Genomic DNA, 25,977 nt, shown 5'->3' with positions numbered 1-25,977 from the left:
AGTTCTGGAACTAAATTATTCAAGGTACGACGTGTCCCTGACCCACTTCCTCTGGCAATTGCCCCGCCCTATCCGGTTCGGTGACGGGCATTTGTTTCCTCCAATCAGAGGTCCTGGTGGGAGGGGCTGCGGGGCCATTTCATTTTGGCGGTTCAGTTTCAACATGGCTGACGTGAGCCATAGTAATGAGGCTGTGGAAAAGGGGCCTGAGGGCTTATCTCCCGTATCTGTGCCAGTTGACACGACCATCTCCAGGGTGGAACTCCTTGACACTATACTGGACACTTTTCTCCAGAAACTAGTCGCCGCCAGGAGGTAGGTGGAGACCAATGGTGGCGGGAGGGTTTGTCCTCGGGTCGTAAATCCCGCGAGATCTGGCTGGCACGATCACGTGGGGCGTTCTAGTGTGGTTGAATCTGGCGTCTCTGCAAAAGCCTAGGACTTGGATTCTCCCTTGGCTTAACCTGCAGAGGATGAGAAGGAACTCGCCGACTTGCAGTTAGATCCAGTTCTCCACCCTCCCGCAAGGCGACCGCCACAGGGCTGCTGGAGTGCGCTTCCTAGAGGGTTGCCGGGGCGCCCGTGTGCACAGGGCGCTGCTGGCCCGAGTGGAAGGCACGGGAGGATGCGAGGACTAAACGGATGGTCCTAAGGAGGAACTTGGGGCTGTCGACCTTAACTTCAAGATTCTTCAAATGAAATGAAATGGCTCAGTGGTTAAGAGTGCTTGCTCTTCCAAAGAACCTACCTACTTGTAATTTATTGCCTGTAACCCTAGCTCCAGGGGATCTGACACCAACTTCAGACCTCCAGCGTCAGCACAGCAGTGGCAGATAAGCACACATACGCATAAAAAAGCAAGTCTAAAAAAAAGACAATTTGAGGCAGTGTCTCAAACTGTCCCAGATTGTCTTGGACTCTGATGGCCCTCTCTCAGTCCCTGAGGTGAAAGGCCCGCCTCACACCTGCTTGCAGAGCTTTCTTCTGCATGGACCTTGTGGTCTGCCTCTTACCGCCTAACAAATACCTTTGTGCTTCCTCTGTGTTTGGTGCCACGGGTATGATAAAGCAGTCAAGTTACTATTGATGGCTAGTCTGTAACAAGATAATCACAGGGCTTGGCAACATAATGAGCAGATGAGTTAGTGAGTGGCTGATGCCATACAGCGTACTGGGCAAGATAAGAGGGATCTGCTCTGAGGAAGTGATATGGAGCTGGAATTGGAAAGATGGGAAAGAAGTAGATTTTTGAAAAAAAAGTTAATCAGATCTTTATGGTAGAGATGTCCTTGCCTGCAGGTCAGAGGGGGAGGGAAATCAGGCCGACATTCTCAACCAGAGCCCGGTTTTGCATTACGATTTTTTAAAAAAAGATTTATTTTTCATAGGAATGAGTGGTTTGCTTGTATGTTTGTATGCACATGTGTTCCTGGTGCCCTTGGATGCCAAAGAGGACCTCAGGTCTCCTGGTACTGGAGTTATTGATGATTGTAAGCCTCCATATTGGTTCTGGGAAGCAAACCTGGGTTCTCTGTGAGAGCAACCAGTGTTCTTAGTGACTGGGCTGTCTTTCCAGCCGCCATGGCAGTTTGATAAAACAATTTGTAAATATTTTATGTGCATTACACACTCACCATGTTCCCAGCCAATGTCCCTTCCTTGTTTAGTTTTCCAAACTCTGATCTCCTCAAAAACCTTCTGTTTGGCTATAGATCCTTAAGTTATTTATAGTACAAATAATCATTGACTAGTGATGGTACCCAAACTATTAGAGTTGCTGGCTATACAACAGTGACAGAGGTCCCTGCTTTGTGGAGTAGACATGAGCTGGGCATGGTGGTTACACTTGTAGCCCCGGCACTTCTAGACTGGAGGCAGGAGTGAAGAGTGGAAGGGTTATGTGATCCCAGTGGTGTCGGGATGACATAAAAGGTTTTTCCATGAAGCAAGATGTCTTTGACCCCACAGCAGGGTGCACCTGTTGTTGAATCGGGGACATTTTTGTTATAGACCAAGGAGAGCTGGAGAGGGAAGTACAAGTCTGTGTGCAGATGTATTGTGGATGCTAATTTGAGTGTTCTCAATCTTGGCTACTGTAAAAATAGAAGATTCCTGGACTCACAGATACTACTGTGTCTCAGAAGTTGAGTTTTAAGGAGCTGGCAGAGTCCAAAAACTTTTCAGTCTCTAAAGAAGATGATGTTTGGGGGCTGGAGAGATGGCTCAGAGGTTAAGAACACTGGTTACTCTTCTAGGGGTCCTGAGTTCAATTCTCAGCAACCACATGGTGGCTCACAACCATCTGTAATAAGATCTGGTGGCCTCTTCTGGCCTGCAGGATACATGCAGACAGAATACTGTACACATAATAAATAAATCTGAAAAAACAAAAGAAGATGATGTTTAACAATGTGTTGTCAGAAAGCCCCTCAACAAAGATCAGAAACCCAAGACTGAGTGTCCCATTACTTCACATATCCTGTGGTTGTGTTAGCTTCTGTCTCTGTAATGAAAGTTAGAGATCCCTGAGAAAGAAGGGTTTGTTCTCACTCACACTTTAGGGGTTTTAGTCCACAATTGCTTTGGCTTATATCAAACTGGAGCCATAGTCCCAATATCCTTTTCAGCCATTCAGCCCCGGTGAGCTAACTTCCCTCTACTGGGCTCACCCCATAGAGGTTCCACCACCTTCAAGTAGCAAAGCCTGGAGGCCAGGCTTTGAATACACGGCTCTTAGGGGTCACTTGCTATTCAAACTATGATAGTCCACCTTCCTCACAGTGTCAGACTCTCAGAGGTATGGCCTGGCTCACAGTGTTTATTCTGCCTGATGCTCATGACTAGCGCGTGCTGATATTCAAGAAATGGTTCTGGGATAAATGAGCCCCAGTTTATCTCCTAAATGCCAGACCTCTGTCTCCAGCAAGTTACTACTAGAAATCTCCATTTGGTGTCCCATACAGCAGCCCAGCTCTGTGTGGATTACCCTCTTCTTTTCCTAAATCCGTTACATGGTTCAGGGTTCTGCTGTCTAACCTCCTTCCAGGCCCGCTCGGGAGTTCACGCTGGCCACTCCTGCATTTCTAATCTCATTTCCAGCCTTGCCACCACTGTCAGTTATGGGGTGAGCATCAGACTCCACACCGTCTTCTGGCCTCCAGTACACATGGTTTCATCTTTAACCTCAGGCCTGTACCAGGAGTGCCATGCAAGTGCCTCAGACCTGACACTTTTCCCCCTGATGTTTTCTCACTTAGAACATTCTCCTTGGTTAAATAGACACTCCAGTTGGTCTCACTATAGAAAGGGCTCAATAAATGTTACTTACTTTTTCAAAGAATAGTTTATTAATTGAACTTCTCAGGAGAGTGGGTTGGAGAGTGACTAGAGAATTCCGGTAGTCATTTACAAATTCAGATTTATTTCTTTTTGAGACAGTCTTGCTATGTAACCCAAGCTGGCTCAAACTTAGAATCCTCCTGCGGCTTCAGCCTTCTGAGTCTTGGGCTCCAGACTTAAAGGATGGGTGCAGCTATCTGGGTTCCTGGCTCCCCTCCTCCCAACTCTTCCAAGCTATTAAAAGTCTTCAATTTCAAGGGCAAAGTGGTTTTATCTATGACAGAAGATGTCACACACTGTTATTCATGCCAGTCATCTAACGGGTCTGGGTGGTTTGTGTGGGGTCCTTAGATGGCCCAGATGACCAGAAGACACCCCATATGCAGTTACAGAAAGCAACAGAAAAGTCAGCATGCTGGGGTCCACCCAAAATGGCATTGACCCCAGGGGAGGGTGAGGCATCCACTTTTAAGCCTGCTTAGGAGAATTGTAATTGTGGTTAAGAGTACTTTGAAGTGATTGGGTATAGACCCTTACTGGTACAGGAATCGTTTTATGATTGGCTCATGACATCTGGTCGGCAACTGTGGTTGCAGTGTCAGGGGTCTGTTTGACTGAAAATAGCAAGAACAGCTCCTGCTTGTGACTGGGTAGGACCCTGATTGTCTATCAGACTGGACGTATCTCCTGAGGGTCTGGTTGAAGCCAGACTGAGTCAACAGAGGATGGTGGGGTAATGTGATGCAGAGGTCTTAGCAAACTGGCCCTGGAAAAAACATCTGGCCCTGGTCTCTTCATTCACCCCTTGAGTTGAAACATAAGTCAAATCTTTGAACATAATAGGCTGTATATCATTTGTAGGCAGGGGCGTATATTGGCTGTGAAGGACCATTGGCTTAATTGCTCCACACATTCTTTTATAATACAGAGAAGTGTATTAACTATACAAGGCCCAGAAATTAGAGTGAACAATAGGTTTAATTGGGATCCTGCCAATGTGGTTATTAAGGTGGTGGCCCATCGGGACTGCAAGAACTAGGTTCCATAACAGAACTGTTCCTCCATTGTTTTTTTTTTTTTTTTTTTCTTTCCTGTAACCTTTTGTGCACCAGGGACAGAGGAGGAGATTCTTTTATCACCCCTGAGTGATTAGCATAAAAGCAACATTGTTCTCCTAGAGCCAGGGATAGTCCTCCCTGTTGTAAGAGGAGGAGGTCTAATCTCCAGCGGTTCTGTAACACTGTTTCTGCTAAAGAACTGAGAAGTGATCTAAATGAGAAATAGATTTTTCCAGCTCAGCCAGCTCTTGATCAGTCAGGGCACCTAAAGGTCTGTGAATTTCATGCTGTAACACAAGGACAGTAGTAACTATTCTGGCCGCCCCAGCTGTCCCCAGAGCCACCAAAGTAGGAGTCGGGGTGCTGTGGAGCGCCGCTGTTGAGTAGGGAAAGGTGACTAGGTGGGTTGTCATGCTCTCAGCCAAATAATAAAGAACTTGGGGAAATTTGAACAAGGGCGAAAATCCTTGTTTTGTTGTGGTATCTGGGTTTGAGAACATGGGGTAGGTCCTGTGGAGCATGCCTACCAGGTGCCGTCAGGTGGTAACAGGTGGTGGGCATGCTGGTAATAAAGCAGTGGGGTTGCAGAGGGCCAGATAAGCCACCTGGATGGACATGTTAGATGGCCGGATACAAAGGCCAGTCCTGCGGACTGATCCTAATATAAGCTTGGGGTGGGTTCCCCATGGGCAGGTCATGTGGGAAGAAGTTCCACGTATGAAGAGATGACTGCTGTGCCCTTGTAGTAAGGAGGAGAGGGGTGTAGACATAACCAACAGGTCTGGGTCCACTTTGACTGAAAATTATCTAGGTAATTGTATGTAGCCGATAGGAGAGCAAAAGCTTGATTAATTGGTCCTTGGGGCTGAGAGAAAGCCTTAGTATGACATTATTAAGGGGGCTGACTGTTGATGTGGGAGTCCCCTATGTGTGTTGCTTGTATTGGTTGTTATCCCAAGAAGCACTAGTTTCACATCCCCAAGCAGTGCAATAGAATTGTCCTGGTCTCCCGCAGATGCAGGTGGCTGGCTGGTCCAGAACACACAGAATTTGATAGCCTTTAGGCAGACCTTTAGGTAATTTCTATGACACCCATAACCTGCAGAGCAGTCATAAGACAGGGTCTTTCCATGCAGACCAGGCCATCTGGGCAAGATCACAGAGATCTATTGACAACATGGGGAAATAAGTACCCAGGATGCATGGCATGTAAGGTTGGAGATGATATGTCCATCCCCAGTATCAGAAAGAACCCAGCTAGCTAAGTTCTGTGGTTGGGGAGTTAGGGGTTAATTTTGCCAATGGAAAAGAGAACCAGAAGCAAATCAGAGTAAGGGCAGGGTCCTTTTTAGTCTTAGCTTTAAGGGGTCCTTTGGGTGTAGGAGACTTTCTATTTGCTGGCAGAGTCGTCTGCTCAACAGGCTTAAGATGAGAGTGATGAATCCATATCTTGATCATTTGACTTTTTCAAGATGTCGTTATTTTTTCTGCTGTGTAGTACTCCATTGTGTAAATGTACCACATTTTCCTCATCCAGTCTTCGGTCGAGGGGCATTTAGGTTGTTTCCAGGTTCTGGCTATGACAAACAAAGCTGCTATGAACATAGTTGAGCACATGTCCTTGTGGCAGGATTGAGCATCCTTTGGATATATACCCAAAAGTGGTATTACTGGGTCTTGAGGAAGGTTGTTTCCTAATTTTCTGAGAAATCACCACGCTGACATCCAAAGGGCTTGTACCAGCTTGCATTCCCACCAGCAATGCAGAAGTGTTCCCTTTTCCCCACAACCTCTCCAGCATAAGTTGTCATCAGTGTTTTTGATCTTGACCATTCTTACAGGTGTAAGATGGAATCTCAGAGTTGTTTTGATTTGCATTTCTCTGATGACTAAGGATGTTGAACATTTCCTTAAGTGTCTTTCAGCCATTTTAGATTCCTTTGTTGAGAGTTCTCTGTTTAGGTCTGTACTCCATTTTTTTTTTATTGGATTATGTGATCTTTTAGTGTCCAATTTCTTGAGTTCTTTGTATATTTTGGAGATCAGACCTCTGTCTGATGTGGGGTTAGTGAAGATCTTTTCCCATTCTGTAGGCTGTCGTTTTGTCTTGTTGACCGTGTCCTTTGCTTTACAGAAGAAGCTTTTCAGTTTCAGGAGGTCCCATTTATTAATTGTTTCAGTGTCTGTGTTGCTGGGTTTCTATTTAGGAAGTGGTTTCCTGTGCCAATGTGTTCAAGTGTATTTCCCACTTTCTCTTCTATAAGGTTCAGTGTGGCTGGCTTTATGTTGAGGTTTTTGATCCATTTGGACTTGAGTTTTGTGCATGGTGATAGATATGGGTCTATTTTCATTCTTGTACATGTTGATATGCAGTTACGCCAGCACCACTTGTTAAATATGCTTTCTTTTTCCCATTTGATATTATTTGCTTCTTTGTCACCAATCAGGATTTTCTTAATCTTAAAAGTTGGGTTTCATAATGAAGGGAAGTCAGGGCAGAAACTCAAGGCAGGAGCCAAGAGGCCAGAGCGGAAGCAGAGACTGTGAGTGATCGCCTAGTGCTTTCTCCTTGGCTCGCATTCAGCCTGCCCAAGGGTAGCACAACCCACAGTGGGCTGGGCCTCTCCACATCAATTATTAGCCATAAAATGCCAACCTACTTGCTTACAGGCTGGTCCACTAAAAGCAATTACTTCAATTTCCATTCCCTCTTTCCAGATGAATCTAGCCGGTTTCGGGTTGACAAAACAAACAAAACACTACCCAGCATCGACTGAAAATATAGAAGAAATTTTAAAAACCTGCATTTGGGTAAAACCGACCCAGAGCTGGAATCCGTTCCCTGTCTCAACAACCTGAGTTTCTATACCAGTGCCTGCTGCACTTTAATCTCTATTGTTTGGGCTTCAATAATGAGAAAAGGTACAGAAAGATTAAAGATTAGATTCCCCTCCTCTCTCTACTGAAAATCAATTTCTAAAACGTGACTCATTTTAACTGTATTGTCAGGAACAGCCCTGGGAACTAGGTGTGGAGGCGAAAGTCTGTAATCGAAGCCCTTGAAGAGCCTGAGGGAGGGGATTCATAAATTAATGATGTTAATTTGTGCATTTTTTTTCCTTCGGGATTTGCTGTAATGAGATCATCAATTGTGTGTGTTTTTTTTGGTGTAGCCATCTTCCTTGGGTTGGAGTTTTCCTTCTAGTATTTTGTGTAGAGCTGGTTTTTGCTAGGTATTGGTGAAATCTAGATTTATCATGGAATATCTTGTTTTGTCCTTCTGTACTGATTGACAGTTTTGCCAGATAGTAGTCTGGGCTGGCATCCGTGATTTCTTAATGTCTGCATAATGCTTGACCATGACCTTCTGGCTTTCATCCTTTCCAATGAGAAATCAGGTGTTATTCTGATAGGTCTACCTTTATATGTTACTTGGCCTTTTTCAGCTCTTAATATTCTTTCTTTACTCTGTATATTTAATGTTTTGATTATTATGTGGCAAGAGGACTTTTTTTTGGATCCATTCTATTTGGTGTTCTGTAAGCTTCTTGTATCTTCATAGGCATATCTTTCTTTAGGTAGGGAAAGTTTTTTTTGTTTGTTTGTTTGTTTGTTTTTTCGAGACAGGGTTTCCCTGTAGTTTCTAGAGCCTGTCCTGGAACTAGCTCTTGTAGACCAGGCTGGCCTCGAACTCAGAGATCCGCCTGCCTCTGCCTCCCGAGTGCTGGGATTAAAGGCTTGCGCCACCACCTCCCGGCAAGGGAAAGTTTTCTTATGATTTTGTTAAATAAATTTCCTGTGCCTTTGAGTTGAACTTCTCCTCCTCCTATACCTGTTGTTCTAAGATTTGGCCTTTTAATGGTGTCCCATATTTCCTGGATATTTTGGTTTAAGTTTTTGTTAGATTTAATGTTTTCTTTACCTGATGAGTCTATTTCCTGTATTGTATCTTCAGCACTTGAGATTTTCTCTTCCATCTCTTGTATTCTGCTGTTCATGCTTGTGTTTGTAGTTCCTGATCATTTTCTCATGATTTCTGTTTCTATAATTCCCTCGGTTTGTGTTTTCTTTATTGCCTCTATTTCAGTTTTCAAAACCTGAATAGTTTCTTTCATATGTTTTCTTTTCCTTGGTTTTCTGTGATTTGCTGATATCTTCCAATTTTTTGTTGGTCTTTTCCTCAATTTCTTTAAGGGAATTTCTCATTTCATCTTTAAGAATTTCAAACATTCTCTTGAGGTTTTTTTTTTTTAGGTCATTTTCTTCTGCTTCATCCATTTTTGGTTGTTCAGGTCTTGCTATTGTAGGGTCTTTAGTTTTTACTGGTGTTGTGTTGCTCTTTGTGGTGTAGCATGTGGTCTTACCTTTTCTACTCATCTTTTCCTCTAATAGGTGTGGCTGGTGCTGTCTGAGATTCTGTTGGATAATCTTATGGTGCCAGTGAATCCACAGCTCAGATGGTTGTTCCTCGTGTTACAGTCAGTGTCACAGTTCTAGTTACCCCATTGGTTACTCTGTGTTCCTGGAGGTAGCTCAGTGCTCCTGGGCCTTGCTCTGCTCCCTTGGAGTTTGCTGTCTCAGGCCTACTTTGGTCTAGGTTGCCAGCTTTGCCCTGTTTTTATAAATCCTGGTCTGGATCCCCTCCTGCAGAAGTCCCTGGGATGGAGTGGGACCTAGAAAGGTTTCTGGCTCTGGTCTACTGCCTCGTAGGTCCCAGGCTTGGGTGTGCCTGGACCCGCAGAGGACCTGCTTACTCCCTCAGAGGTACTAGACTCAGAGGAACCTCTTCCTCACAGGTCTCTGCTCAAACCCGCAGGAGTTCCAGGTTCCTGCCTATTCCCTTTGATGTTACAGACCAATGCCGGCCCCGGCTCAGGCCTATTCACTCTGAGGACCCAGACTCACATCTCACACCTGGCCCCGCTGAGATGTCTGGTTCCTGCCTATTCCCTCGGAGGTCCCAGGTTCATTCACACCCAGACTGGCAGAGGTCCTGGCTCAGTCCTAGTTCCTGGGAGGTCCTAGACTCACATCCGGACCCTCAGCAGTCTCCGGCTCTGGCCTAGCAGAGCTTCTTTTAGGGCTCTAAAGGCCCCTTCTTTTGTCTCAGTCCAGAGGAAGGACGTTTCAGTTACAAGAGTGGTCTCATGTAGGAGTTTGGACATTTCAGCGAATCCTGGGATCCAAAGTTGACAGAATCCAGCTGAGTAGAAATTCTCGGACCTGCCTTCAGGTCTCAGGGGTTGGGATACCCAGGATAGTATGTTTCTGGACATGTGATAGCAATCTCTTACCATCTGTTTGAATGTATCCCAGGCATGTGACTTTTGAGACGCAGATCTGAGCCTTTTTAGCTGACACCTTATATCCCATCTGTTCTAAGTAAGGCCAAATGTAGGGTAAAAAGGCCAGCCAAAGAAACATACCCTGTTCCTGAAACAAGAGCCAGTCAAAGAAATACATGTTGACTCTGAAGCCAGAGCCAAAGAAACACACTCTGCCCCTGACCAAACCAACCAATCCCTAAACATGAAATCCAGGCAGTCTCTGAGCTTGTCCAGTTTCTACTCTGAAAATCTCCACCTTGAAAAAACTCCGCCCCTAAGAACCTTATATAAGCCCTGTGCTTGTTCAGTCCACTGCTGCTTTTTCCTCCCTGGCAGAGGCTGCTGCTCCCCTGTAACTTCCTTCTCAATAAGTCTCTTGGGTGGGGTGTGGGTGAGACCTTTCTCCAGAATGGAGTGGAGCAGAGAAGTAACAGCTTTTTGCTGGAGCAGGTTTAGAGAAGAGAAGAGCAGAGCAGAGCAGAATTATAACACTTTCGCTGGGGAAAGGAGCAAAATTGTTAGACTTCGGGAGACCTGAGCAGAACTTTTAACAACTTTGCTGGGGAGACCTTTCCCAGAAGCAGGGCTGTAGGCTGCTACGCTTACAGTGACTTTGTGGTTTTCCTTGGCTCCCAACTGCAAGAATTCCTTTCCATCCCAGTTGCGCTGCTTACATGTAAGTCCCTGGCTGCCTGGCAACAAGAGTCCTGATCCTAGCTGGGCGGTAGTGGCGCACACCTTTAAATCCCTGAACTCGGGAGGCAGAGGCAGGCGGATCTTTGTGAGTTCGAAGCCAACCTGGTCAGGACAGCCAGGGCTACCCTGAGAAACCCTGTCTCAAAAAGCAAACAAAAACAACAACAACAAAAAAAAGAGTCCTGATTCTTAGAAGCAGTCAAGAGGTCATCCACATATTGAAGGAGGCTTACCTCAGGGTGTGAGGTCCTGTAATTCCTTAAGTCTCGATGGAGGGCTTCATCAAAGGTGGTTGGGGGGAGTTCTTGAATTCTTGGGGTAGGCAGGCCCAGGTGAGCTGCCCACTGAAGCCTTGGTCTGGGTCATGCCATTCAAAGCAAAGATGGCCTGGCTCTTGGCCTCCAGGGTTAGGCTGAAGAAGGCACCTGTAAGGTCTAGAACTAAGTAAACTTGGAGCTCTCGGGAGAGGGAGCTTCAGAGGCTGTAGGGATTGGGAACAGTTAAGTGAATATCTTCAATCAACTTGTTAACTTCACTGAGGTTCTGCACTGGCCAGTAATCACTGGTCCCCAGATTTTTGATTGGCAAGGCACTAGAATTCCGTGCTCGGGTAGTCAGTTTGTATGTTTGGTGATGCCCAGTTTGACTTCTGGAGTCATGGGATATTGCCTTTAAGGTAACTACAACTGGGGGCGGCTGGATGGCTGGTCTCTGCCATATTCCAGGAATAGAATGTTGGAGTTTGAGCATTAAGGAGAAAGTGTGAAAGTGTCTGTGGACAAAACCTATATTCTTCCTCTAGGTCCAGACATAAGGCGAAGAGGAGATTGTCACCCCCTTCCTAGTGAATTGATTTGGGCTTTCATTTTGGCTAGTAGGTCCTGCCACACAACAGGGGTAGGGGCACTCAGGAGTAACCATTAAGGAATAGGATGCTTTTTTTCTTCCTCAAATCTACAGTTTGCTTGCTGGCCGGTGTGAAGCTGTTATGTGGCCCTTGCACCCAAGCTTGTTTGCCAGATAAAGGAGTTTTCAGCATAGAATGATGCACCCCAGCGTCCGCCAGACAATCAGCTGGCTGCCTTCCACTTGCAGGAGGGGATCCAAGCCCTGTCCTTCTTAGTCGTCTAGGCCTGCCAGCTCACGGGCTTTGTGTCCTCCCCTCCGCTTCCTCCCTCTCCTTCCCATGTTTGCAGGGCACCCTCTTTCCTGCCTTCGCGGTCTCTGCCACCTTCAGGTGCGTAGTCTCAGTCGCGCCTCCCTTTGATGAAGGCAAGCATTGCAAAGTGGAGATGTGGGCCTGTCTTGGTCCATGCTTCAAACCCACTGGCCTTTTACAGTTCAGAGGCTGTGTTTCAGGCCCTCCCCCTTCCTTGAGTGTTGGCGTGTACATTCTAGCTGGCTGGACCTTGTCCCAGATGAGCGACTTCGGACAAGCTTCTGTTTGCTAGTTCTTGCTCATCTGAGCACTGGAGAGGATGGCAGTGGAACCTGCCTCACAAGGTTCTTGTCAGATTTTGGTAAGTTACTTCATACAGAATGCTTGGAACAGGGTCAGGTACCAGTAGTCCTCTGAATGTTTCCATGGTTACTGCATCTTTGTACAAATGTGTACACGATGTACTGACTACCTGAGCCTCAGCACCTCTGTTCTTGTGTTCATGGAGCCTCTTCAGTCTGCCACCCACCTCCATAATGCACAATATCCCAAGCTTATTTCCCGAAGGCTGGTCTTATACGTGTGTGTGTGTGTGTGTGTGTGTGTGTGTGTGTGTGTGTAGGTCAGAGGGTAACTTTCAGGAGCCAGGCCTCTCTTTCTACCATGTGAATCCCAGGGATCAAAGTCAGGTCATTGGTCTTGGCAGCAGTTACCTTTACCCATTCCGCTATTTTATTGAAACATGGTTGCTCACTAGCCTGGCGCTTGACCATTAGTCTAGTCTGGCAGGCCATCAGTCCCCAAGAATCTACCCATTTCTACCTCCTGATCTCTGGGATTTTACGTGGGTGCTGGATACCACGCTCCTGTCCTCTTGTGTGCATGGCAAGTACTGTACTGACTGAGCCTCTCCCCACAGCCAGATCTGCGTCAGCGAGGTTGGCCTGCTATGGTGGTATGCTGTTGGAGTTCAGTTCTGTGTAGTTCAGGCTGGCCTTGAACTTCTGATCTTCCACCTATCCGATCCTGGGGTTATTACAATCTACAAGATGTATGTCACCATGCCTGGTTTTATTCAGTTCTGAAGGTTGAATTCATGGCTTGGCACACTCTAGGCAACTGCTCTACATCCCCACCTGGAAAATCCCTTCTGAAGGATGAGAGGGTAGCTGTGACTGCAGGCGGCTTTGGACAGACTGTTTTGTAACCTAGCTTCGTCGCTACTGCCATCTGGTGAACAAACTGTGGAACTGTTAAATTGGGAAGCCTGCTGTGCTTTTTTTTTTTTTTTTGGAGACAACATCTCATTTGGCCCATGCTGACCTAGAACTCACTCTGGCTCCTTCTGCATCCTGATAGAAGGCTGCAAGTGTGTGCCACCACACAGCTTCTGACCCTCTTGGCTCCCTTGGCACTGTGTACACTTGTGATAATGCCCAAGAATGTTATGTATTTCTTGTCTGGGCCTCTTTACATTTCAGTGTGTATACAAAACATATTTGGGCATCTATATAGAGAATTTGAGAACAGCGAAGGTTGTATAAAGAGACCTTGTCTCAAAACAGAAAAGCAGGTTGACAAATGACTAGCTTTCTCCAATCTCTACAATGAGCATCCGCTAACAAGTCCAGATTCCCCCCCCCCCTTTTTTTTTTCTATTACGTGGTTATCACTCAGGACAGCCTGGAACTCAGACTGGCCTTGAATTATAAAGAGTTCCTCTGCCTCTGCCTCTGCCTCTGCCTCGATTGCAGGCATCAGCCACCACACTGAGCTCAGGAGCCCTGGCTTTTTACATGGGTGCTGGATATCAAACATATTCTTATGTGTACATGGCAGACATGTTGCTGGCTGAGCCATCTTCCCAGCCTCTGCAATTAAACTTTGTAAAGTAGACCCGAGCTCCTTCACAGTGAGCCAGTTGTTTCCATTTCCTGTACTGGACATTGACCTGGTACCTCATGCTCCACCACTGTTACATCCCAGTCCCTATGGGTGTCCAGTGCCGGAAATGAGATGCTGCTTCAGTGAATTCACATAATGCAGAGAGAAAATGCTGGGTTCAAGTAGGTCACTCTAATCCCCTCAGGGGTTTCCATGTATTTGTGTTTTGTGTTTTTGAGCTAGAGTCTCACTATATAGCCCTGACTGAACTGGAGTTTATAGATCTCCTGCCTGTGCTGGGTTGTTAAAGACATACACACTTCAGCCAGCCTTTTTACTCACTTATTCATTCATTATTTATTTGTGTGCATTGGTGGTTTGCCTGCATATGTGTATGTGTGTGTGAGAGTGTCAGAACCCTTGGAACTGGAGTTACAGATAATTGTGAGCTGTCATGTTGGTGCTGGGAATTGAACCCAGGTCCTCTGGAAGAACAGCCAGTGTTCTTAACCACTGAGCCATATCTCTAGCCTCTACTTGTTTTTTTTTTCTGTTTTTTTTTTAATTTATTTATTTATTACGTGTATAGTGTTGTGCCTGCACATATGCCTGCACACCAGAAGAGAATACCGGATCTCATTATAGATGGTTGTGAGCCACCATGTGTGTGTGCTTGGAATTGAACCCAGGACCTCTAGAAGAGCAGCCAGTGCTTTTAACCTCTGAGCTATCTCTCTAGCCCTGGCCTTTGTTTTGATTTTTAAAAACAGCATATTACTGTATACTGTGGGCTGACTTCAAACTCGCTATGTAACTGAAACTGTTTTTTTTTCTTTATTTATCTTTTCTTCCTTAGGTTTTCCGAGACAGGGTTTCTCTGTATAGTCCTTGCTGTCTTAACTTGCTCTGTAGATCAGACTGGCCTCAAACACAGCCTGCCTCTGCCTCCTAAGGGCTGGGATCAAAGGCGTACTCCACTATACCCAACATCAAAATTCTCTCTCTCTCTCTCTCTCTCTCTCTCTCTCTCTCTCTCTCTCTCTCTCTCTCTCTCTCTCTCTCTCTGTTTTTGTTTTGTTTTGTTTCATTGTTTGTTTTTCAAGACCCTATTTCTTTCTGTAGCCTTGACTGTTCTAGAACCAGCTCTGTAGATCAGGCTGGCCTCAAACTGAGAAATCCTCCTGCCTCTGCCTCTTGAGTGCTAGGATTAAAGGTGTATGCCACCACCTGGCTTCAACTTTGAGTGCTGGGACACAAGTATGTATTAAAGATGCTTTCTCTTAAGTTAGAGACAAGGTTTCAGGGGCTGGAGATCTAGCCTGAGGGAAGAACACTTGCTTAGCATTCACAAGGACCCGAGTCTAACTCCCAGCACTGCCAAAAGCAAAAAGAAGGAAAGGTTTTGGTTGTGTTGCTGAGACTGCTGGGCTCGGTGGATCCTCCTGCCTCAACCGTGCATAGCTACTTTTATCTAGAAATTTTAAAAGAAAAAGAAAAAAAGGAACTGGTGACACTGGATTTTAGAAAGCTATTGTATATTAAGGGACTCTGTTTAACAGCTTTGGAAGCCCTAGGCTCGGCCTCACCTCCAGCTTCCTGGTAACGCTAGAAAGCTCAACTCAGTTTTAAAGCTCAGTTTATGGGTTTCTTTGTTGGTGTGTTGAAACCAGAGACTTTGAAATTTTGTATTCCTGGCTGGCCTTGAACTCATGATCCTCCTACTTCTGCCTATTATATGATGAGGTTATAGGTATGTACCACCATACCAAACTAGTAATTGGGTTATCATACAGCCGAGGCTGGTTTGAATGATCCCCTGCCTTTGCTCCTGAGTAGGGTTGCAGACCTGTGCCATCAGGCTTTCTTTCTGTAGCACAGGAGAGTAAGCACAGGGCTTTGTGTGTGCTAGGCAGGTACCTTACCAACAGCCCTAGAAATGAGGGTTTTAATTTTGTTGCTTATAGTGACGAGCTGCAGGCCTGCTTTTCGTCCCGCCTGGCTCCGGGCCACCAGCTAGCTTATGCCCCGAAATAACAACACACAAACTGTATTCATTTAAACACTGCCTGGCCCATTAGTTCCAGCCTCTTATTGTCTAATTCTCACATCTAGATTAACCCATTTCTAATAATCTGTGTAGCACCACGAAGTGGTATCTTACCGGGAAAGATTCAGCATGTCTGACCTGGTGGTTGGCTTTATGGCGTCTGGCTCAGAGAGGAGAGGCGGGGCAATTGTCTGAGCCATCTACCTCACTTCCTTCTTCCTGTTCTGTCTACTCCACCCACCTAAGGGCTGGCCTATTAAATGGGCCAAGGCAGTTTCTTTATTAACGAATGAAATCAGCACAAACAGAAGACTCTCCCACATCATTTCTCCTTTTTCTGTTTAAATAAAAAAAAGAAGTCTTTAACTTTAACACAGCAAAATTACATATAACAAAACAGTTATCAAGTAAGAATTACAGTTACAGTATTTATATCTACTTTATCTTTTATCATAACTAAGGAAAACTATAACTATCTATCTATTCTTCAACTCCATCAAAGACTCCAGAAGGATACAATATTACCTAGGTGAACAAGAAGTAAGCTACTTCCAAAACTCTAGAAATGACAGAGACATCTCACTGCCTGGATAGTCACCCAAAGTTTCTCTGCACTGTTGGGGCATCCATCTTCGGCCTACAGGCCCATAGTATCCAGCAGACATTTCCATGAAGCAGGAAATTTCAAAGACAGTTCAGTCACTATCTGCTGTGTCCTGCAGAATCTCCCACACACTCTTTCATGAATCAGGAACTCCGAAAGACCATCTCACCTTTAGGCAAGTTCAGCAGTCCTCTCTCTGCGGGTTCTCTGTGTCCAGTTTATGCAACAGTCCAGGCAAGAGCAGTTTCTTGCCCAAATGGCTAGCCAAATCCATAAGGAGCCTCTTTGATGCCCATCAATCGAAGTAGATTGATGCTGCCAGGAGCGGACGTGTCTCATTGTCATGAAAAACCCTAAGTTATTAAAACATTAAATGCCATATTCTGCAGTCTTTGAAAGATATGAAGAATGCCTGTCTAACTGAAATATATCTCTATATATCTACAAAATCTAACTAATATGACTACAAGCTTGACTATTATCGATGATTATTCATTAACAACCTATATTTCCTAATTATACATTATATTTTTAAATGAACTACACAATCACAATACCTTAATCAAGAGCAAAAATACATATACATATAACAAAATTGACCTTAATTTAAATCACTAAAGCAAAATCCATATCAATGCAAATTATTCATATCTATATCAGTTGCTGCTTTTCTTTGTTTTGTTTTAAGACAGGGTCTCTCTATACAGTCCTGGACTGTCCTGGAACTCATTAAGACCAGGCTGGCATCAAGTTTGCATAGATCCCAGTGCTTCTGCCTTCTGATTGCTGGGATCAAAAGTGTGCACTACCAGTAACTTTTTTATATGTATATACAATCATGCCTTGTTTTCTGCCACACACACCCCCAAAGGTGACCTTTATCTCAGATTGGCCTAAAACTCTTTATGTAGCTGAGAATAAACTTGAACTCCTGATCCTCTGGCTTCTAGTTCTGGTGGCTGGATTACATGCTGGTCCCAACACCTGGTATGCACCCAGGACTGTGCGCATGCCAGGCAATCACTCTCCCAGCTGAAGTGGCAGTCATGTTGGGATGTGTCCTGCAGTGTCACCTATAGGTCCAACTCTTCAGGATGAGCCAGAGGATCACTAGAGCCCAGAAGTTTGAGACCAGAGTAGACTACATAGTGAGACTCTATAAAAACAAACTAACGGGCTGGAGAGATGACTTGTTGCTCTTCCAAAGAACCAAGTCTGGTTCCCAGCACTGATGTGGCAGTTCACAGCCATTTGTAAAATAATTCCAGTTCCAGGGGATCCATTGCTTCTTCTGATCTCTTTATGCAACAGGCACATACGTGGTGCACAGACATATGTGCAAGCAAAACACCCATACATATAAAATGAAAATAATACACTCTCAAAAGAAGGCGAAAAAAGGACAGTGATAGAAGACACTCTACATCATACATGCACATGCATGTGTACATATGCACATACATACATGCTCACTCAAAGGGTACTCAGTGTATTTCCACGGCTTCTTGGCTTAGAAGGATAACTCCTGCCTTCCTTCCCTATTGTACTCTGTGACTGAGTTTTCTGTCCTGCCTGGTTCCCACAGTCATTAAGTCCCAAAGAAATCACACAGAGGTCTACATTAACTATAAACTGATTGGCCCATTAGCTCATTCTTATTAACTCTTATAACTTATATTAGACCATTATTCTTGTCTATGCTAGCCACATGGCTCAGTACATTTTTCAGCAAGGCAGTCACATCTTGCTTTTTCTGTGGTGGAGTCACAACTGCCCAAAGAGCTTCCTTCTTCCCAGAATTCTCCTGTTCTTATTTACCCACCTCTACTTCCTGTCTGGTTGTCCCGCCTATACTTCCTGCCTGGCTACTGGCCAGTCAGCATTTATTTAAAATATAATTGGCAGAATACAATTGACCCACACCAGCACTCCCCCAGTGCAGGGCTTTGAAGCCAAAGCCTCAAGCATGTTAAGCACACTGTACTTCTTAACTATATCCACAGTCTCCCCTTTGTTTTTGTGTCTCTTTCTCAGACCAATTTCCTTCAAGATGCCTTTATTCTCTGGGTGTTTGCTGTAAACTGGTAGCCCACTAGGCAATGGATATAACCCTCCTACAGCTATCAATAGGGAGGGAGAAATGGTGGCAAACATAGATGTTCACTTGAACCTGGCAATGAGCAATGTGACAGACTCCCCCACCATCTAAGGGTAAGCATTTTGTCTTAGTATACCTGGGTGACTGTGCTCAGATATCAAAAGGACAATTCAAAGGACAGATGCTGGGAACCCTTCCAACCCACAGCCCACAGCAGAATTCCAGGCATCTTGTTTTGCTCCTAGTCTCACCAGTCACTCAGTCTGTGGCTATGAAGCGGAGTGTGGAGGGACACATGATGCTGCCCGAGTGGGCTGGAATTGACATGGGATAATTATGGCTTACACATCAGAGATCCTGTTCCTTTCCACTGCCCACTCAGGCATCCGAGTCAAGTTGGGCACATCTCTCCTCAGCTCCAGTAGTGGACAGAACCCAAGAAGGGGTGAAGCAGACTGCCCACAAGGGTCACTTGAGAGCTCTTCTGGAATTCCTGGTATTGAGAATCCTAAAATGTGAAGGACCCCAGAAACATGCACATTTCCTAAGGGACGGTTTTCTATAGGGCCCAAGTAGCAGCCCTGACAGCACGGGAAGATACAGGAATGGGGGGGGTGGTGCGTGTTTGTGTGTGCTCTGCCACAGGTTGATGTTGGGTGATTTCATCAGCCAGTGCCAGTGTGGGAATGGCTTAAATGCCTTGTAGATTTCTTGAAAATTACACTCAGGGAAGGAAAGTGATGTTTTAGGAAACGCCCAAGGCCATCTGGTGGCCAAATATAAAGTTATACTGTCTATAAACACTGTAATATCCCGTGGAAGGGGTGCTGGAACCTGGATGCCCCACAACAGTGTTGGCGATAAAGCAGTATGGAGTCTACACAAACCAAACAACCAGGATGGAGTTATGGCCCCGGCTGCCTGGCTGCAGACCTGCTCCACTCCCGGCTGCCTCTCCCACTGTGGGCCTCTGTTCCGCTTGGGTGGCAGAGCCCTTATGCTCGAGCCTCCATGGCTCTTCTGTCTGTGTTTCCTTTCTCCTCATAACAGAGCAGGTTCTTGGCCTTGACCAAGTGAGCACAGGAGGCCAACCATTCTTCACTGGAAAAGCATGCTGGCTCTTACGGACATACTGCCTGGGTTCAAGTCCTGTCTGCACAGATCATTGGCTCTTCCCTTCATAAGCCTTGGTTTCCTCCTTTGTTGAGTAGGACAGCAGCATCTGTGCTGCCCAAATCACTCTAAGGATGAAATGCCGCTACACCTCACACGCAACCCTCCCTGCTGCAGGAACCTGAGACCATTAGCCAGCTAGGGTTATAGGCTACCATTGCCCACACCAGCTCCCATGTCTTTCATTCTTTCTGCTGTCTGCTTCCCACCATCATACGAGGTCATGAACTCTACTACTCTCTGGAACCATGAATCCCAAATTAAATTCTTTGTTTTATAAGACTTGTGTTAGTCGTGGTGTCTTTTCACAGAAATAGAACACTAAGACACCAAACAACCACAATAACCTGCTTTTATTTATTTATTTATTTTTAAGTATTTTTATGGTTTATTTAACTTTACTTTATGTGCATTGGTGTGAAGGTGTCAGATCCCCTGCAACTGAATCTTCAGACAGTTGTGAGCTGCCATGTGGATGCTGGGAATTGAACCCGGGTCCTCTGGAAGAGCAGTCAGTGCTCTTAACCACTGAGCCATCTCTCCACTGTTTTATTTTTACTGTGTTTTTTATTTCAGCAGGGTCTCATGTAACTTAGACTGGTCGTGGTTTTACTATGTAGCTGAAGTTGACCTTGAACTCCTGACCTTCTGAACTCCACCTCCCAAGTGCTGGGATTACAAGTGTGTTTCTGGTTTTATGCAGTACTGGGAGATGGCTTCATGCATGTTAGACAAGCACTCTACCAACTGAACTGCATCTTATAAGTGCTGCTAGAGTCCTAGTTTGGAGTAGAAGCAGCGTACCTGTTACTTGAGGACAGATCTGCACCCACAGCCACTACCCAGGTCTCAATGACAAAACTGAAGTCTTTTAATAAACATAAAGGTGACTGGCTGGAGGCTGATCACCCCAAGTTTTCTTGTCTCCTTTCTGACAGCTACGAGAGATTCACCAGCTGTTACAAGCCCTTCCAGCAATTAGACCCCAAGGTGATGCAGTGGGTCTATGACAAGTTTGTGACTCAGTTACAGACGTCCATCCGGGTGAGTGGCACAGTGGCCAGAAGGGCATTTTCGCTTAGCTTTTACCCTACATTCAGCTCCCTAAAGATGGCAGTCTGTTTGCTGTTCCTGTCTGCTCAGCTCCAGTGCAGTAGTAAATGCCACCTTCTCACCTTGTCCTGTAATATGACTGTGTTTATACGTTGTCTGCCAGCCAAGACCCGGGAGAGCATGGCAAGGGGAAGAGAGCAGGGGAGACTACCCGGGAGCACTGCATTAGATGTGGGCATCTTTTGTTTGGTCTAATTGGGTCTGATTGGAATTATTTGCGTCAGCAGAGAGGCTCGTCTTACGAAATATACCTAACAAGAACCTTCTCAAAAAAGAAAAAAAAAAGTTTTCATAATGTTTCTAGAAAGCCATCCAGTCTGTGCTGTTGCTCCAGGATGGTCTTAACAACAGGTATCTGTGGTGGAGACAAGAGAATGGCTGTCTCTAGAGTTCGCTCTGTGTAGCCTTGGCTGGCCTGCCTCTGCCTCTGCCTCTGGAGTGCTGGGACCAAAGGCATCTGCTACTATTCCTCATGTAGGCTCTTTTTCAGTGTTTGCTATTTTATATTTTCTTGTGTTAATTCTAAAAGCCACACATTGCAGAGAAATTGGACTATTGAGGGGAGTGATAAACATTAGCCAGGATCTTCCTAAGTGCTGTTAGCAGCTCAGCATATTTCCACTGAGAGCATGTATGAAGTCATCACAGCTCTGTCCTCCCTTCTGTTCAGGAGGAAATTGCAGAGATAAAAGAGGAAGGGAACCTAGAAGCTGTCCTGAACTCCTTGGATAAGATTGTTGAAGAAGGCAAAGCCAATGGAGAGCCGGCCTGGTGAGAAGGGGTAGAGGGTACTTCAGCAGGGTGCCTCAGTGTCTGGAAGAAGACAATTCTCACCCATATCTGACTTCCTAGACTCCTGGCCTCTGAAACAGAACCATTTGAGGCCTTCCTGGGACCCCTGGGATCTTATAGGAGTAAGTAGAATTGGCTCAGGGAGGACGCCAGGTAGTGAAATTTGGCTCCATAGACATTTTAAGTGGGCAGGTGCATGGCATTGATGAATTTGTTTGTGCATCACTTAGGAAGCGTGCTCAGTGTGATTGCAGAGGCCAGAGATTCGGGAATGAGCACGCCGCCCTCTGCAGCTGGCATTGCGTTGGACAGCATGGCTGTCTGTCAGCCGTGTGCTGGAGAAGGAAGTGGTGACTGGGGTGAGGAGTGGCCTGGCTCCAGGAACCTTTCACTTCCTGCCCTTACAACCCCAGGCTGCAGTTGGCATGTACCTTTTATTATTCTATAGTATTAGCATTGAATGTAGGGCCGTGGGCAAGCTAGGCAGAGTTCTACTGCTGAGTTATATAGCCTTAGCCCTCTCTCTACATTTTATTTTGATCCAGGGTCTCACTGAGTTCCCACAGCCAGGGCTGTAGATGGCTCAGTGATCAAGAATAGCATACACACAGACAGAATATTGTATACATAATAAATAAATATTAAAAGAAAATTTAAAAAACCTCAAAAGATAAGGTAAAAATATTTTCATATTTATTAAAAAAAAAAAAGAATATGCTGCTATTTGAAAGGACCAGGGTTTGGGTCCCAGCACCCACGTAGCTGCTCATAACCATCCTTAACTCCAATTCCAGGAGATCCGGTGCCCTCCTCTGGCTCCACCAGCACTCATGTGGAACACATACATATGTGCAGGCAAAACACCATACATGTAAAACAAGTTATTTTTACAGTTCCTTCAGCTGGCCTTGAACTTCCCAGTTGAGGTTGGCTGTGGTCTTGTTGCTGTTGTTCAGACTGATCTGTCTTCTGTGTGTGATGTTTGCCTGCGCTTGTCTCTGCATTGCTCTCATGGCCGGGCTGTCAGAAGAGGGTGGCAGATCTGGAACCTCCGTGTGGGTGCTGAAGCTCCGGGTCCTCTGAGTGCTCTTGACCTCTGACCTTTTCTCCAGCCAGAGCCTGTAAAATGTTTGTTGGTTTCTTTGTTTTGAGACATGACCTATATAGCCCTGGCTAGCCTAGAATTTATTGTGTAGACTATAAATCATAAAGATCTGCCTGGGATCAAAGTGTGCACCACCATGACTGACCTGCAGGCTGTGAACCTTGGCCCTCCTGCCTTAGCCTCTGAGGTACTCTAGATTACTATGGACCACCAGGTGCAGTCTGGATATCTTTTTTTGTACTTGTTCTTTAAAAAATTAATGATTCTGCCAGGCAGTGGTGGCACACGCCTTTAATCCCAGCACTCAGAAGGCAAAGACAAGCAGATCTCTGTGAGTTTGAGGCCAGCCTGGTCTACAAGAGCTAGTTCCAGGACAGGAACCAAGCTACAGAAAAACCCTGTCTTGAAAAACAAAACAACAAACAAACAAACAAAAAATTAATGATTCTGACATGGCTCAGGATGGACAAGCAAGTGGGGAAGGGAGGCTGGGATCAGCCTGTGACCTGGCCTGGGACTACAGTGTCTGTGCCCTTCTTCCTGTGATGGCTATCAGAGGAGCGGCCACCATCCAGCTTGGTGGCTTCTGGCTCCCTCAGCCCAGAGAGCCCCCAAGGAGCCAGCACAGCTGCTCCAGGCTCAGGGTTCCCTCTGCTGGGAATACCTCTCACATTTTAAATTTACATTTATGTATTCTTTGTGGGGTGTATGCACAGGCCATGTGTAGGGTCAGAAGACAGCTGAAGTCTTATGACTGAAAAGGAATTTATAGGAGAACCTACAGTAGTGTTTGCTCATAGAGTGATCCTGCTCCCTAAAACATCTCCCTTACTCATCTGTATGTGGTCGCTCTCACAGGGCCTCCAAGAGGCTGGGCCCTCTTTGAGAAGCTACCCAGTCTAGGAAAGGTCACCCTGCCTTCATCCCGATCTCCCCAACTCATAGTCTGTTGGGGTAATGTACTGGCCAGGACACATGGTCATAAGGACAGAGGCAAGGTCTGGGGAGCCACTGAGTTCTAGGGTGCTGGAGACGGGTGAGTGTGGAGGAGCAGCTGTGTGTGAGTGGGGAGGCTGGAGGTGTGCCTCTGGACAGGGAGGCTGAGGGGCAAAATGCCAGAGCTTCCGTCAGGATTGGGTTTGGGAGGTAAAAGGGATCCCAGAAGAATCTTAGCCTAGCCAGGACTTGAAGTTACAGGCCAGGTTTAAAGATAGAAACCTCTCTCCCTGTCCCCTGGGAACCATGTACCCCTCTCCCCCAGGCGACCCAGTGGAACCCCAGAGAAAGACCTGTGCAGTGTTATGGCACCCTACTTCCTGCAGCAGCGGGATGCCCTGTGCCGCCGAGTGCAGAAGCAGAAGGCCAAGAACCAGGACCTTGCTGATGCTGTCCTGGCCGGGCGCAGCCAGCTGGAGGGGCTGCAGCAGCAGATCCAGGCCCTCCAGCAGACGTGGCAGGCAAGTGTTTGGCTCGGCCTGTTTTCTCGTCTCAGGCCCCCTGGCTTGGCTTCCTCTCTGCCAGCCTAAGGGATCCCATGGGAGCAGAGTGGTCATGCAGCACCCTTGCTGGGACACGCAAGGCTGACTCCTCTGTTCCTGTGCTGAGGTCCAGTCCAGCACATGTTCCTCTACAGCTGCTACGTGAATGTAAGCAGAGAGGTCTCGCAAGAGCCTGGGCGCAGCTACTGCTGCTGTAGGCACGGCCAGTGTCCTTAAAGAGCTTGTGTCAGAAGGACCCCAGAGGCTAATGATATGGGTGTGAGTTCTGGCACTCACATGTTGGCTCACACCTCCACTTCCAAGGATCTGTCATCCTCTTCTGGACTCTGTGCACATTGAAAAAATAAATTTAAAAAGACTCCAGAGCCTCTGGTGCTTGGGAACATGTGCCAGCAAGTGTGCATCCCCGAGAGAAAAGCCAGCTTCTGAATTGGTCCCAAAGAACTTGGAGCCCGTGGAGCCGGGTGGTGCAGGTGGCAAGTGTGACTGGAGCAGTAAGTATTAGGACAGCCACTTTCTAAGGCAGATCGTCCAGCTTCCGAAGCTCATGGCTCCCAGGTTTCTTCTGGTTCTCTCTTTTGCAGCCTGCCCTAGCCTCAGACAGGGAGCAGCAGGTGGAAGGCTGTTATGAGGAGGGCCCCTTCTTCGTCCTAGCCATCCAGCTAGCCTAGCTCCAAAGTAACCACACAGAAACTGTGTTAATTAATTCACTGCTTGGCCCATTAGCTCTAGTTTCTTATTGGTTAATTCTTACATATTAGGTTAACCCATTTCTATTAATCTGTGTATCACCACGAGTTTGTGGCCTTTCAGCAAAGTCTACCTCTGGCATCTCTCCTACTCTGCCCTTCTTTCTCCCAGCATTCAGTTCTGTCTTCCCTGCCTACCTAAGTTCAACAGGTCCAAAGCAGTTTCTTTATTAACCAATGAAAGCAACAAAAAGACAGGACCTCCTACACCAGTGCTCGGTCCTTAGGTACTTAGAGCCACCTTGGTGGATTGTCAGCCTCTCCATCCCCAGGAGACTCCCTAGTGCTCCATAGCCACAGCGCCAGCCCAGCTCCCATCCTGGCCTTGTCGGAAGTGCAGCAGCTGGGTCAGATGTTCAGTGCTGACCCTGTGTGGGGCTTCAGAGCCTCTTTCTCTGCCTCACTGCTCAGTGACTGCGCATTGTCCAGCAGGCCATGGGGTCTGCTTTTAGCACTAGAGGGAAGGCAAAGGAACTGGAGCTACTTGGGAGTCCTTTATTTATTTACTATGTATACAGTGTTCTGTTTGTGTGTATGCCTGCAGGCCAGAAGAGGGCACCAGATCTCATTACAGATGGTTGTGAGCCACCATGTGGTTGCTGGAAATTGAACTCAGGATCTCTGGAGGAGCAATCAGTGCTCTTAACCTCTTGAGCCATCTCTCCAGCCCCGGGAGTCCTTGTTAAACATGGATTCTGCTCTTGAGAGGTCCTGCAGAGGTGGCTAGGGCATCCAGATGGCCTGAAATACTTAGTGGTAGGAACTTCCCACTTGTCTTAGTCCTGAGCCACAGACCATCCACGTTGTTCTAGGGGACCTGGGCTGGAAAGGGGCCTGGCACATTGGGTCTGTTTTTCTCATCTGTTCTCTTCTTTGGTTTCAGGCTCTTCACAGAGAGCAGAGGGAGCTGCTGTCAGTGCTAAGGGCACCTGAGTGAAGAGCCACTGGACCCCAGAGCAGAGGGCAGTCATGGTCCTGTGGAGTCCGTTCCTCACCCCCACTGCTTAGCTTCTAGTGGGGTTACCCACACACTACCTTCAGATTCCCGCCACCATCTTCTGCCTGGAAAACTGGCACTCCCACACTGGGCATCAAGACACCAGGCTTTTCTCCTGGAGTCGTAGCAGCCTTGGCCCCACGCCCTCCTTCTGGTTTTCCAGCCCTCCCTGGACTGGACTCGGGTTAGTATTTTCAGTCTGCACTGATTGCTGCCTTGCTGAACAGCCTAAGGGCCCTTGCCATGTTCTCCCCACATCTGTAAATAAACTTCCTCTATCACACTGTAATCTGTGAGGATGTGTCTTTGCCAGGCGCCTGGGGTCAGGACCACTTCT

General features: G+C 46.5%; 1 protein-coding gene across 2 annotated transcripts; it reads left to right on the top strand.

The window, feature by feature from the left end:
• Positions 1–139: 139 nt before the first annotated feature.
• On the top strand, positions 140–25,929 carry Pmf1 (polyamine modulated factor 1). 2 transcript variants are annotated; one of them, XM_038311244.1, is made up of 5 exons: positions 140–315; positions 20,324–20,429; positions 21,169–21,269; positions 23,657–23,852; positions 25,527–25,929. In XM_038311244.1, the coding sequence occupies exons 1-5, from the start codon at positions 164–166 to the stop codon at positions 25,578–25,580; spliced, it is 609 nt and encodes a 202-aa protein (XP_038167172.1). In that variant the 5' UTR covers positions 140–163; the 3' UTR covers positions 25,581–25,929. The 2 variants fall into 2 exon arrangements, with proteins under 2 accessions (XP_038167172.1, XP_038167173.1); XM_038311245.1 differs by having other exon boundaries at positions 23,718–23,852; positions 25,527–25,566.
• Positions 25,930–25,977: the final 48 nt, after the last annotated feature.

This window comes from Arvicola amphibius, chromosome 14 (assembly GCF_903992535.2).
Source record: "Arvicola amphibius chromosome 14, mArvAmp1.2, whole genome shotgun sequence".
NCBI lineage: Eukaryota > Metazoa > Chordata > Mammalia > Rodentia > Cricetidae > Arvicola > Arvicola amphibius.
Note: the sequence above shows the minus strand (reverse complement) of the source record. Positions and strands in the feature narration are given on the sequence as shown.